Source organism: Quercus lobata, chromosome 9, assembly GCF_001633185.2.
Source record: "Quercus lobata isolate SW786 chromosome 9, ValleyOak3.0 Primary Assembly, whole genome shotgun sequence".
Classification (NCBI taxonomy): domain Eukaryota; kingdom Viridiplantae; phylum Streptophyta; class Magnoliopsida; order Fagales; family Fagaceae; genus Quercus; species Quercus lobata.
In genome coordinates this window covers 51,529,196-51,544,367 of record NC_044912.1, presented here as the reverse complement: position 1 = coordinate 51,544,367, position 15,172 = coordinate 51,529,196, and the positions used below count along the sequence as shown (strand labels likewise).

Sequence of the window (15,172 nt, the reverse complement as noted above, 5' to 3'; positions counted from 1 at the left end):
CCGTTCGTTGGCATCGGCTCGTTCAATCGGCCCAAAGCTCAGTATGGTTTGGTTGATGAGGATCCGTTTTTCTGTGTTTTTTTTTTTTTTTTTTTTTTTTTAAAGGTTCAGATCAAAGGGAAGTAGAGAACCGTGAGAAGCGGTCTGATCACGGTTCTCAAAACCGTGAGGTCTGACCGTGGTTCACACGGGTTCCTATTTTTTTTGCATTGAACGGTTTTTGAAGCTAAAAGAACCGCAAAAAAGAGCGGTTCGAGGTTTTTTCGGTCGGACTGTACGGTCCGGTCCGGGTTTGAAAACCATGGTTGCTAATGCATTGGATTATCTTCATCATCATTGCCAAACACCAATCGTTCATTGTGATCTCAAGCCTAGGAATGTCCTTATTGATGATGATATGATTGGACATGTAGGTGACTTTGGCTTGGCAAGATTCCTTTTTAATGCTATCCAAGATTCTTCTATTAACCAATCAAGCTCTATTGGAGTAAGAGGAACAGTTGGTTATACTCCTCCAGGTATCTTTTTTTAAATTTAATTGTTTTCCTCTTTTTTTTAGTTTTTTACTATATTTTAAAGCTTGAAAAAACAATTTCAAAAAGGAAGGATGTGTTGTATTTAGAAGATAGAATCTTATATAACAAAAAATTTCACTTACTTATTTTAATTCTTATTACATACCATTGTAAAAGCTCCTTTAATACCACTAAGTTATATATCTTTCCCATTTTTCATTTGATACAAAACTATGTACATATTACATATTTGTTATGTGTATTTCAGAGTATGGAATGGGAAACAAGGTGTCAATAAATGGTGATGTATATAGTTATGGCATATTATTGTTAGAGATGTTCACGGGAAAAAAACCAACTGATAACATTTTTCAAGATAGCTTAAACCTTCATGATTTTGTTAAAGCAGCCCTGTCGGAACGAGTAATTGACATTATAGATCCTATCCTTCTTTGTGAAAGAGGAGAGAACAGAGTGAATAACATTACTTGCAATGAAAGCCAAATTGGAAGTCCGAAGAGACTAGAATGCTTGATTTTTATACTTGAAATTGGAGTTGCTTGTTCTGTTGAATTTCCAAGAGAAAGGATGAACATGGGTGTTGTGATAATTGAGCTACACTCAATTCGAAAAAAATTTCTTGGAACTAATATACACAGACAAAGGATTCAAGCCACAGGTAAATTTTGTTTGTCTTGGTAAATGTTATAATTTGATAGCATATCCTCTAATCACTGCATGATCTAATTTGCACTCCAAATGTTTTAAGGGAAGAAAGGGACATTCATATAGCAATTAGTAGTGAAATGCCTTTATGTTAGTATTTTTTTTTAATTCTAGCAAAGCTGAAAAGATTGATGCCACTTGAAATTTTATAAACTCTTTGTGTTATACTTAGTATGAGAATAAGCCCAATTACCTTTCTATGATACCTTTTTTCTTTAGAAGAACCTTTCTATGATACCTAAACACATAATATGCCATTGAAATCTATTTTCTATTTGGTGAATTTTGTCGTTGAAGACAAGAAATTGGCTCTACATCTTATTACTCTACATGTAGAGGTCTCTATCGAGGGCATAAGATTTAATGAGGCCCCCAAAATGTTTTATGATTTTTTATTATACATGGTAGAAAAAAAAAAATTCTTTTATTTTTTTTTTCCCAATATTCTTGTTTCTATAAGTATATATATAAACAATACAAAAAAAAAGAAAAAAAAAAGATAAGCTACATATTTGGTCCCTATCCTTTAAAACAATCCCGAGCCACATGGTTTTGATGCTATATAAACACCACATTCGGATTAAAATAATATGGAGTGTAATTAAAAATAGTCCAAGTTGGAGAGATATAATTGCATTTTATTTATTTATCATAACCACTTAAATATCATACCAAAAAATAATTTTGTTAGAATAACAAAACACATTGTAAAATTTTTTGTAAAGTAATTAATCATAGTTCAATAAGTTTATATAAAATAAACTTTATTTTGACAATAAATATCATATGGTTTTGTGATATTTACTCTTTTATTCCAGACTCCAGAGTAATAGAATTCAATTCATAACTAATATATAAGATTAAAGTTAACCATGACCCCTCAAAGTAAATTTTTCTGACTTCACAACTGATTTGAGGAAGTCTAAATAAATCTAAGTAAATTGATACCAATTCAACAAATATTGAGCTAGTTGAGATTTTTCATTCCACAAATGGACATTCTTGCGTCATGAATTTTCTTACTAGTAAAAACAAAATTGAAAGTTTAATTTGCAAGTTAAGTTATTGATAATGAATATTTGAATTATTTTTTACTTTAGGGAAAACTTCATCTGGCATACTGTAATTTTTTTAAATCCTAAACTTGTTAATTATAATATGTTGAAATTCTCTTCCCCCATCATAGGTGAACAAGGATGATGACTTCTTATCAAGGTTGTCCACAAGGTTTTCCAGTTTATGATATACAGCATTGCAGCAACTTATCTACCCTATATCGATCCCATAGCAATCATGTTGTTTGTGTTTTTTTTCCCTTCGATATCAAGCTTGTAAAATTTTCTTCATTAATTAACTTTGAGTAATATGTATCAAGCTTGTTTATGATATACTGCTTTAATGTACTATTGAATAATATTTATTGCAAAAGCTATTCACAATAAGGATCCTATAGAATTTACATGCTCAATAAATTTTAGAGATGGTTAGGTTGACATATATATATATATATATATATATATATATATATATATAATTGGCATATTTTATGACAAAATGCACTTTACTTGTTTATTATCTGTCATTGTCTTTCACATGGTGCGCATAACACGTTTGTTAGGTGCTTTAAGGAAAGACAGATATGGAGCTAATCAAAACAGTCAATCTTAGTTCGTGCTATGATTTCTTAGGACTAGTAGTTTTTAGATAGGCTAGTTTATTTGAATAAGGGTTCATTCATTATATTCGAGTTATTAATGTATTGGACTTACTTTTGTACTTGAGGTTTTGTCATAGATTGACAAAGGGGAGATTGTTAAGGTTATGTGTTTTGGTATTGTCAAACCATGTCAAATTATGTGTCTTTTATTGAGTTTTGATGTGTCTTAAAGTTGTAATTGAAGACTAAGTTGAACACACAAAGTTTGCTCAAGAAAAGCTCAAGAAAAACACATTTCCAGCACATTTTCAGCATGTACCTCAATAGCAGCTCGATACTTCCTCGATAGAAGCTAGAAACTTACTGCCTCCTCAACACAAGCTCGATCGATTGAGCGATGTACATCAACAAAAATCAACAACGCAAAAAAGCCCATAAGTTATTCGTTTGAAGCCCAAATTGAGATTCGTTTATTATAAGAACATTATAAGCCATCTATTAGAACGCTTTTTAGAGAGAGAAACACTTCATTTATGAGGCTAGGATTTTGTAACGAAGTTTCTCTCTTTCACCAAACCAAAGAGTTTCAAAGTAGATCTGAAGATTATGTTGGTGAAGAAGCTAAAGTTATAGCAACCACCACAGACTTGCTACTGTGAAGAAAACCGTCAAGAGGTTCTTGAAGTCAGTTGGAGGTTTCAATTGTGATTGTGGGTGGAGCATTCATATATTGGAGAGTTAAGAAGTTCTGAAGCGGAGAAAGTTTCTGCTGTAAGTTCATCTATTGAAATTGTAGAGTCTAAAGACAAAAGTTTTGTACTAGATCTGAAACTTCTCTTTATTATAGTAGATTGCTTTTTGGGAAGGTTTCCCTCCAGATTTTTTATTGTGAAACTAGTTTGTTTCATTAGTTTTCCTGGGTTATCATATCTTGTCTTATTTACTATTTAGCTGTGCATGATTTTGACTTGATATTGATTTTGTTTATTTGAACAAGGTTTATTCACAATAGATCTAATTAACAACTTGCGTTTAAAACTTGTTAATTCTATCAACTAAGATCTAAATTTCCCAACAAAGATGATATATGAAGTTTTAGTTTTTTTTTTTTTTTAGAAACAAGAAGTACCCTATAGAATTAAATTATTATGCAACCCCCTCTCTATTATGGTCATGGAAAATGGGTGTGGATTGGGCTTTAGTTTGACTTGTACAAGTTTGGGCTATAAATAGGTCATCCTAAATAGGTTACAGATGGATTAAGTCCATTCGGTTTAGGGTTGATCCATATTTTTTTCACTTGCAAATAATAGTAATAATAATAAATTATTAAAGTGTGTGTGTTTCTAAAAAAAAAAAAAAATTAATTATCTATATATATATATATATATATTTTTATATATATTTAAAATCAAAGCTAGAGAAAATATAATTTAAATTATAAATTGGATAGCTAATTTTGTGCCATGTGTCTTATCTAAAATTTTAAATTTTTGTGCATGCATTAACACCTATCACGGAAGTTAAGAAAACCACAATAATCACGTTCATTCACCTAAGCAAAAACATTTAACCTGCACACTACAAAATCCCTACCAATTATGCACAAATTAATTACAGTACTATTAAAAAGAAAATTTTATCTATAGTACTATGCATTTCTAAATTTCAAAGTGATTTACTAAACCAAAAGTTTTTACTACGTATTGATTGTAAAAGTGCTAAGTATGTTATAGAAAAAGATGTTGAAAACATTGCTTCAAAACATATTTTTGCCAGATGGCAAATTAATTTAAGTGTTTTTTTTTTTTTGATATTGAATATATTAAAGGTTTTCAAAACTCTATCCCTGATTTTCTCACTCGTGAATTTACAGTGCCATAATGGCAAGCCGAAGATCAAAAGATAAACAACTTGCTACAAATGTTGGTAAACAATTGGTTAAGCATGAACCTGCTTCACCAGTTGAAGTTGCTAGTTGCTTTACTATCCTTGGTACCGTTCCTAAACCCAATTATTCAACTGTTCTTGCATCCTCATATGATCCATATGCAGTTGCCACTACTACTCATCCTATTCAAACTGCTCTTCCAAGAAATCCCAATACTTCCAGTTATGTCAAAAAACAATATTGCCAAAACTTGTTTTCTATTGAACCCAACAGGGTTATGATTGCAAATCCCCAAAAATTTGCTAAAGATTATTTTCCTCTGAACTTTCATTGGATTCCTGAAAATACTGGTAAAGAGCTGAAGTATTACTCTACTTTTTCATGAAAAGTCAATTGTCATCAAACCCATAACTTATAAGTTTGATGTATCCAAAATTATTTATTATTGTGTTTTCATTCTTAACATAACTAATAAGATGACTATTCAGTCATCTTAACATTGGTTCAATCCATTTCTATTTTCTAGTCTTTGGCCACTGAAAACTTTAGCTGTTTTTTGATTCATAAGACTTGCAATATTTTCCAACAATTCATAAGACTTGCAATATTTTCCAACAATATAAGTTGGTCCAGGCGCATTTGAAAATGGTGGATTCAATAAATTGTGGAAAACAAATTTCTCACTTAGGTCCCCCTTTCTTTCTTTCATTTTTTTTTTTTGGTTTCCTGCCAAACTTTGAATTGATTATGTGAACGTGTGATTTGGGGGGACAAATTTCGCATACACACTCAATATAGATTAAACTGTTTTAAGCTTGATGCATAAATTTCACCATAGAAGAGAATTAATAAATGGTAAAACAGAAATTTGTAGGAAAAATTCATAAAGAATACAACAAAAACACAGACATAAAGAATAAGCTAAGAGTCTTGTAACTCAATTAAAACTTTTAGGTTTTTTTCAACAAAGACTTTTTGGATTTTAATCCACATTCCTAACTAACAAATTATTTTTAAAAATTAAATAAAAAGAAGGTATAAATAGAAATCAAACTGGATAATGACAATGGTTTGACACTTGAGCTTCTAATTGTACGCCAAAATGAAGTGGTTGTATTCAAATTTTGTTATTATTATTATTTTTTTTTCAGTTGGTAATATTGTTAATTTATTATTCTTTTTTTGTGACATAATAAATCATAGGTAAGTGTGGGGCCCGGCCCAAAAATAGTGGGCTATTCCAAATCCAGGCCCGTCCGAGGAGCGTCCTGTCCGAAGAGAAACCACATATGAAGCATTACTCAATCCAAATAACGCCAAGGAAACCTGTCCGAGGAGTAACTCCTCCTCGGACATCACGAAGCCCAGACGAGGAACTCTCCCCATCCATTTCAGTTCATCCTCCCAACATATAAAATGAATAAAATCCAAAATATCTCATGGAAAGCTGCCACCACCACATTAATTGCGCCCCAACCATCCTCTTGGCCGCATTAATGAGGAAAAGACCCCTGAACAGTACCACCTTGGCCTCTGCAACTCACAAAGGGAGAGATGAGGGCGTCTGATGGGACAGGTGCTCAAGTAGATGCTTAGATGATCAACAAGTGTAAGGTTGAGATGAGAGGAGGGGAACTATATAATGTAGTGGAGTCCCTCAAAGAAAGGGATGGAGAAACTGTATTTGGAACTAAAGAAATAGAGCCACACGTATGAGATCCATTCTGGTGTTTTTATTTTCTGCAACAATACTGTCCATGTATCAGACCGCATAGGCTTACTGAGGCCAAGTTCTTTGACCCATCCTCTACAAATATTTATTGTGGGTTGCGCTTTGGGCCAAGGCCTGATCAATAAAATTTGGGTCAGGAAAATCGTGCAACCACAATTGGCGCCGTCTGTGGGAAGAACTAGGGCATCAGCTAGCGCAACGGTCAAGCATGGCAGAACTAGGTCCGCACCAGGAGAATCCTCACCAGGCTAACTCCCAACAGACACAACCCGCCGAGTCCCAGAGGCAAAATAACCCCGTCAACCCAGGCCACAGGGGAAATCGTGAGGGAAGTGTGCATACTATCCGGACAAGCCAGAGTCGCACTCAGATAGGTAGTCACGTGTCCCAAAGGCAAAATAGTCACCAGGCCATGCAGCGAGAGATAGATGATCTGAAGAGGAAGCTACGACGGGTATAGCGAAAACGATCTCCTTCAGACTCAGACGAGTCCTCTAATGCGGAGGATGCGAGTTACCGACGGAGGTCAAGGACCCCCCCAAGTGAAACCTTTTCCTACGAAAAGGAACCACGCCCTGTGCGGAAATATGAGAGCATGTCCAGCAAGGGTTCGGGAAACGATGCCATGAAGAAGGCGTTGGACCAGGTTTCAAGGTCCCCCTTCACGTATAGAATTGAAGGGGCTAGGCTGCCTCGACGGTTCAACCAACCGGCATTCGCCATCTATAACGGTCGAGCAGACCCGGTAGAGCATGTGAGTCAATTTAACCAAAAAATGGCGATCTACTCGCAAAATGAAGCCCTTATGTGTAAAATCTTCCCGTCCAGCTTGGGATCAATGGCGATGAGGTGGTTCAACGGCCTGAAGACAAATTCCGTAAGCTCATACAAGCAGCTCACTCGGGATTTCTGCTCCCGCTTTATCACCAACACCAGAGTCCCCAGGCCCCTCGGTTCGCTATTGTCTTTATCCATGCACGAGGGAGAGACTCTGAAAGCATACTCGGATAGATACTGGGAAGTGTATAACGACCTGGATGACAACCATGATGCTGTCGCTATCAGCACATTCAAAAGCGGACTCCCCCCCGACCATGGCTTAAGGAAATCCCTCACTGGTAAACCGGTTGCCAACGTTGATCAGTTGAGGGATAGGATCGACAAGTACAAAAGAGTGGAGGAAGATCAGCTGCAAGGGAGGGGAAAGGAGAAGGTTATCCCCCCCAAGGCAAATGATTTCAGGTCGGAACGGCACAACCCTGGTCAGCTGAGGAGAGATTTTTCTCGACAGGCTGGGCAGAGCAACCCGCAAACAGTGAATGCCGTATTCAGAGAGCCAGTACAACAGGTACTGAAGAAAGTAAGGGACGAGCCCTATTTCAGGTGGCCGGGAAAGATGGCTAGAGACCCTTCCAAACGTAACCAGAACCTGTACTGCCACTATCATCAGGACCATGGGCATACTACTGAGGACTGCAGGAATCTATGGAATCACCTAGATCAGTTGGTCCGAGAAGGAAAGTTACGTCACCTGCTGCACCCATCGAGTGGCCATCCCGGCCAAGCAACACAAGAGCCTCGAAAGGACGTGTCCTTAAGACCCCCCACCGGGACGATACATGTCATCCTCGCTGCACCAGGAAGAACGGGGCCACCCATCCCCAGGGTGTTAGCTGTCAATCGGCTCCCCTCCGAGGGCAGGCAAAGGGAACCCAAAAGGTTAAAAAAGGGAAGCTCTTTGATACTGGAATTCTCGGATGAGGATAAGAGAGGAACTATTCAACCTCACGATGATGCCTTGGTGGTCACGCTGAGGATTGGGGGCTTCGACGTGAAAAGGGTGTTGGTGGATTCGGGAAGTGCAGTAGAGATAATGTACCCTGATCTATACAAGGGGCTGAACCTGAAGCCAGAAGATTTGGCAGCTTATGACTCCCCCCTTCTCAGCTTCGAGGGAAGGATTGTTACGCCAAAGGGGCAAATCCGGCTACCCGTACAGACTGGGGCGGAAGTGGTGGAGGTGAATTTTATCGTGGTCGACGCTTATTCACCCTACACCGCGATAGTTGCAAGGCCATGGATCCACGCCCTAGAAGCCGTGACCTCCACACTTCATCAAAAATTGAAATACCCATCCAAAGGACAAGTAGAAGAGCTCCGAGGAGATCAGGCCGTGGCCAGAAAGTGTATGGTGGCCGCCATTTTACATCGGCCCCCAATCGAGTCCACGGCCCCAGAGAGCTTATAGCAACCAACCCCCTCGGCAGGGCAAGGCGATGGGCTGGTCGAGGAGATAAGGTGTGAAAGTTTAGATAGGATCGCTGTCAACGACGACCCAGAGAAGTTCTTTCAGGTCGGCTCTGAATTACCTTCTCAGGAAAAAGAGGAGCTGGTCAGATTTCTCAGAGAAAATGTCGACGTGTTCGCATGGGACGCCTACGACGCCCCGGGAGTTGATCCCAGCCTTATTTGTCACCACTTGAACGTCAACCCCTCTTCGGCCCCGAAGAAACAGCCACCCCGACGTCCTTCGAAGGAACACGCTAGTGCCGTAAGAGACGAAGTGGCGAAATTGAAAAGGGCAGGGGCTATCAAAGAGGTCTTTTATCCCGAATGGTTGGCGAACACGGTGGTGGTAAGAAAGAAGACAGGGAAGTGGAGGGTCTGCGTGGACTTCACGGACCTGAACAAGGCGTGCCCGAAGGACCCATTCCCCCTACCCCGAATCGACCGATTGGTGGATGCAACCGTGGGCCACCCTCGAATGAGCTTCCTGGACGCCTTCCAGGGCTATCATCAGATACCCCTTGCGCTGGATGACCAAGAGAAAACGGCTTTCATGACGCCCATCGGAAACTATCATTATAAGGTGATGTCGTTTGGGCTGAAGAACGCGAGCTCAACTTACCAAAGGATGATGACTCGGATGTTCGAGCCACAGCTGGGCAAGATCATTGAGGTTTATATAGACGATATGGTTGTGAAGAGCAAAAGGGTTTCCGAGCACGTGAATGACTCGGAGTAATCTTCGCTATCTTAAGAGAGCACCGATTGCGGCTGAATGCTTCCAAATGTTCATTCGGGGTCGGGTCTGGGAAATTCCTAGGGTACATGGTCACCCACATGGGAATAGAAGTAAGTCCCGACCAAATCAAAGCCATTAACAACCTACAGGTTCCTCGGAATCCGAAGGAAGTGCAGAAGCTCACTGGCATGATTGCGGCATTAAACCGGTTCATATCGCGATCGGTGGATCGATGTCGGCCTTTTTACCTCCTGATAAACAAATGGAAAGGGTTTGAATGGTCGGAGGATTGCGCTCAGGCTTTCCAGCAGCTTAAGGACTACCTGTCTCGACCACCCATCATGTCCAGCCCTGAGGCAGATGAGGTGCTGTTTGCATATGTCGCTGTAGCTCCCCATGCTGTAAGCTTGGTACTGATACGGGATGATAATGGGGTGCAGCGACCAGTTTACTATGTGAGCAAATCATTACATGAGGCCGAGGTACGGTACCTTCCTTTAGAAAAGGCAATTCTGGCGATAGTGCATGCAACCCGGAAGCTTCCTCATTACTTTCAGGCGCATACGGTCATCGTTCTAACTCAGCTTCCCCTTCGAGCAGTGCTTCGAAGCGCTGACTATACAGGTAGGATCGCCATGTGGAGTGCGCTCTTGGGAGCCTTTAATATTAAATATATGCCCAGATCCTCCATCAAAGGACAGGTCCTCGTAGACTTGGTAGCGGAGTTTGCTGAGCCCTCTATAGAAACAATAACCGAGAAGAAAGACATGGATGGAAAATCGGTTGGTACGATTTCAGCAGTTGGGACCATGCAATGGAAGGTCTACGTGGATGGCGCAGCTAACCAGAGAGGGTCAGGAGTTGGGATAGTTTTAATATCCCCGGACGGTGCTGCCATTGAAAAATCATTGAGGCTCGGGTTCTCGGCCACGAACAATGAAGCTGAATACGAAGCCTTACTTCAAGGGATGACGATGGTTCAAAGATTGGGCGGTAGAATAATAGAAGCATTCTCGGACTCCAGACTGGTGGTCGGACAAGTGATGGGTAAGCTGGAAGCTCGAGATACTAGGATGCAAGAGTATCTGGGACAAGTCAAGCGGCTACAGACGAATTTTGAATCCTTCAATCTGACGCACATCTCCAGGAGTGTAAACACCCATGCAGACTCGCTGGCCACTCTCGCCACGTCCTCGGCGCATAATCTGCCGCGAATGATCCTGGTTGAAGATCTAGCCCAGGCAAGCCCCATCAGCAGAAGCCCGGCCAGAGTCCATCAAATCAGAAAGAGTCACAGCTGGATGGACCCCATAAAGAACTTCCTTCAAAACGACGTCTTGCCGGAGGAAAAATTGGAAGCCGAGAAGATATGAAGGAATGCTCCTCGTTTCTGGCTATTAGAGGACCACAAATTATATCGACGCTCTTACTCTGGACCGTACCTACTCTGCGTACATCCAGAAGAATCTGAATCTCTACTTGAGGAGTTACACGAGGGGATTTGTGGAAGTCACACCGGAGGAAGGTCGCTGGCACACAGGGCACTTACCCAAGGGTATTGGTGGCCGAACATGCAAAGAGAGGCCCAAGAATACGCTAAGAAGTGCGACCAGTGCCAAAGATTCGCCCCGAATATCCACCAACCTGGAGGGGTTCTCAACCCCCTCTCTAGCCCATGGCCGTTCGCACAATGGGGCCTTGATATAGTTGGACCCTTCCCCAAAGCTGCGGGGAACAAGCGATACATAATAGTCGGAACTGATTACTTCACTAAATGGGTGGAAGCTGAACCCTTGGCCAACATTAGGGACGTGGACGCCCAAAAATTCATCTGGAAGAACATCATCACCCGCTTCGGGACTCCGCGTACACTCATTTCCGACAATGGTCTGCAGTTCGACAGTAAGAACTTTAGGGAGTATTGCCGCGAGTTTGGAATCATTAACCGATACTCCACCCCCGCCTACCCTCAAGGAAATGGGCAGGTCGAAGCCGTGAACAAGGTCATAGTGAACGGACTGAAGAAGAGACTGGACGAGGCAAAGGGGAGATGGGTAGAAGAACTCCCCCACGTCTTATGGACTTATCGAACGACGCCGCGACGATCGACCGGTGAGACCCCCTTCTCGATGACTTATGGGGCTGAGGCCGTGCTCCCAATCGAGAACAACTTTCCCACACTAAGGTCTAGATCGTTTACCCCAAACGATAACGACGAGTTATTGGAACGGAGTCTGGACCTAGCCGAAGAAAGAAGGGAAAAAGCGATGATTCATATGGCCTATTATCACCAGAAGCTGAGACAAGGGTATGATGCTAACGTCAAACTGCGGCCTCTGGGTCCAGGTGATCTCGTGATGAGGAAGATTCTTGGCAGCGCAAAAAACCCCTCTTGGGGCAAGTTGGGGCCCAATTGGGAGGGACCATACCGAGTCACATCCGTGGCCGGAATAGGCGCCTACTACCTAGAAGATTTGGATGAAAAAACTGTACCTCGACCATGGAATGTAAATAACCTCAGAAGATATTGTTATTAATGAAAATGGCTTCGCCCACATTTTGTTTCGTGACTATCCACTGCTTGCTGGTCTACATGACAATTTTTATAAGTTTTAAACAGAACCTAAGTCCTGCATGGCTCCTCGGACCACAGACTTAGGGGAAATTAATACTTAAGGCAACTATTCATAGTTTTAAACAGAACCTAAGTCCTGCATGGCTCCTCGGACCACAGACTTAGGGGAAATTAACACTCATGACAATTTTTATAAGTTTTAAACAGAACCTAAGTCCTGCATGGCTCCTCGGACCACAGACTTAGGGGAAATTATCACTTAAGGCAACTATTCATAGTTTTAAACAGAACCTAAGTCCTGCATGGCTCTTCGGACCACAGACTTAGGGGAAATTATTACTCATGACAATTTTTATAAGTTTTAAACAGAACCTAAGTCCTGCATGGCTCCTCGGACCACAGACTTAGGGGAAATTATCACTTAAGGCAACTATTCATAGTTTTAAACAGAACCTAAGTCCTGCATGGCTCTTCGGACCACAGACTTAGGGGAAATTATTACTCATGACAATTTTTATAAGTTTTAAACAGAACCTAAGTCCTGCATGGCTCCTCGGACCACAGACTTAGGGGAAATTATCACTTAAGGCAACTATTCATAGTTTTAAACAGAACCTAAGTCCTGCATGGCTCTTCGGACCACAGACTTAGGGGAAATTATTACTCATGACAATTTTTATAAGTTTTAAACAGAACCTAAGTCCTGCATGGCTCCTCTTAGGGGAAATTATCACTTAAGTTTTAAACAGAACCTAAGTCTTGGCATTAGGCTCATGACATCCTAACTCCTCGGACCACAGACTTAGGGGAAATTATCACTTAAGGCAACTATTCATAGTTTTAAACAGAACCTAAGTCCTGCATGGCTCTTCGGACCACAGACTTAGGGGAAATTAATACTCATGACAATTTTTATAAGTTTTAAACAGAACCTAAGTCCTGCATGGCTCCTCGGACCACAGACTTAGGGGAAATTATCACTTAAGGCAACTATTCATAGTTTTAAACAGAACATAAGTCCTGCATGGCTCTTCGGACCACAGACTTAGGGGAAATTAATACTCATGACAATTTTTATAAGTTTTAAACAGAACCTAAGTCCTGCATGGTTCCTCGGACCACAGACTTAGGGGAAATTATTACTTAAGGCAACTATTCATAGTTTTAAACAGAACCTAAGTCCTGCATGGCTCCTCGGACCACAGACTTAGGGGAAATTATTACTTATGATAGACTGGGATATTATTACTTAAAGGAAATCATTTTAATACATGCGCGCGGTTTGGCACCATCGCAAACCTCAAATGCGCAGCCCAAAAACCCATTTTATTTTGACCGTTTATCTGTATCTACATCGTTGCAAATTTTTAAAGAAGGGCGCTACTGACATACATCCATAGTAAGCAAAACGAACATTTTATATTAATATTCCGAGTACATTAGAAAGAGAGGTCCTTACAAAGAATGGAAAAATAGGACGACTCTCATTCAAAAAAAGGGGGGAAAGAGTACAAAGATCAAAAGCCTAGAAGGCTAAGCCTTAGCAGGAGGATCTTCTTTCTGCTCGGGCTGAGGAGGAGGAACCTCGATGGTAGAGTCTGCGGCGGGATCCTTCGCCATATCAGGCACAAGGACAGCATCAGGCACCGCCAGGTCCTGCTCTAAAGCCACTTGGGCGTCATCAGGCTTCTCTCGGATCTCCTGAGGATAGAAGATGTTCTCGGGCAGTCTTAGTGCCGAATCCGCAGGAACTCCTGCAGCATCGAGAGCATGAGCCCATGAAATACTGCAGTATTCCCTGCACACCTCGGGGATCTCCTCGGATAGCCTGGCCTCCGTCTCTTCGGCCCCGAGCTGGCGAGCAGCATTCTTCTCAGCCTCTGTAGCCTCTCGGATCAGCTGGGCCTCCTCTTTAACCAGCCGCAGCTCATCCTCGACTTTTTGCAGAGCAGTCTTGAGATCTTGCACTGCCTGCCTCTCAGTAGCGAGATTAATCTGTGTCGAGTACAGCTCTTTGCGCTGGTCCTCTGCCTGAGCCTCGGCACTTTTCAAACTAGCCTCTGCACTTTTGCGCCGGTTCTCCGACTCCTTGAACTCGTCCGTAAGTTTAAGGTGATCGTGCTGGAGGGACCCCAAGGTTTTCTCCATCTCCGTCCGAGCCTGGGTCTCGGCCTCAGCCCGATTACGGTTACCTCGGCAGAATTCCTCAGCCACGAATACCTGCTGAGTAATCTACGGACGAAACAAGAGTGCTTTAAAAAAAAATCTAACAAGGTCAAATAAATTAATGAAACAGTAGAAGGATTACTTACCATCGCGAGATCCCTCTTAAGGGATAGGAAGATCTCGGGCTGAGAGAATCGCCTATAAGCCTCCATGTCCCGAGGAAGGAGTAGGGGTTTCTCTAAGGCCTCGGCCACGTACCCTGCCCAGCCTCGGTTGTACTCTCGGACCGAAGCATTGTAGGGGATGGCAACCCCATCCAGCTCCAACTTGGGGCTCCATACACGCGGGGTGGCACGTACCTCCACAAGGCTCTCCTCGTCCCGACTCTCCGAGGAGTTGCCCCTTCTGCTCCTTGGTGCCCGAGCAGTCTTTTGCTGCTTGGTCGGCTGGGCAACCACCTCACCCTCCTCAGGGGTGTCAACCGGCCTCTTCTTCTTCAGGTCCGGATTGGCCTTAAGGCCAGGTTCCGAAATGCCCTGAAGGACCACAGGAGGAAGGGTTTTGACTTGTGATGGAGGTGGTCCCTTCGATGACTGACCTTTCCCTCGGGGGGCCATCAGCTCCTTTAGAGATTTTCCCTTTCCTGCCATGGGCTCTGTCTCTTCATCCGAAATATCGTCCGAGCAGATAACGATGGAAGGAACGCCAACTGCAGAATGTCGGTCCTGCTCTCCTTCAGGATCGGAAAGTCCAACCAATGGGGTTTGCTGAACTTCCTCCTCAAAATAAAACTCGTCTATCTCTTCCTCAAGGGAAAGACGAGATGATTCAGCTTCCTCTTCAACCTGAACGGCAACACCAGGCTCGTTTGGCGGAGGTAGCTGC

At 41.9% G+C, this 15,172-nt stretch overlaps 1 protein-coding gene across 3 annotated transcripts; it reads left to right on the top strand.

The window, feature by feature from the left end:
• The first annotated feature begins 122 nt into the window (after positions 1-122).
• LOC115959149 (probable LRR receptor-like serine/threonine-protein kinase At3g47570) lies at positions 123-3,744 on the top strand. 3 transcript variants are annotated; one of them, XM_031077463.1, is made up of 3 exons: positions 123-518; positions 925-1,194; positions 2,870-3,744. In XM_031077463.1, exons 1-3 carry the CDS (start codon positions 302-304, stop codon positions 2,947-2,949), a joined length of 567 nt encoding a protein of 188 aa, XP_030933323.1. In that variant the 5' UTR covers positions 123-301; the 3' UTR covers positions 2,950-3,744. The 3 variants fall into 3 exon arrangements, with proteins under 3 accessions (XP_030933323.1, XP_030933321.1, XP_030933322.1); XM_031077461.1 differs by having other exon boundaries at positions 784-1,194; XM_031077462.1 differs by lacking the exon at positions 2,870-3,744 and adding an exon at positions 2,428-2,683 and having other exon boundaries at positions 784-1,194.
• The last annotated feature ends 11,428 nt before the right edge of the window (positions 3,745-15,172 follow it).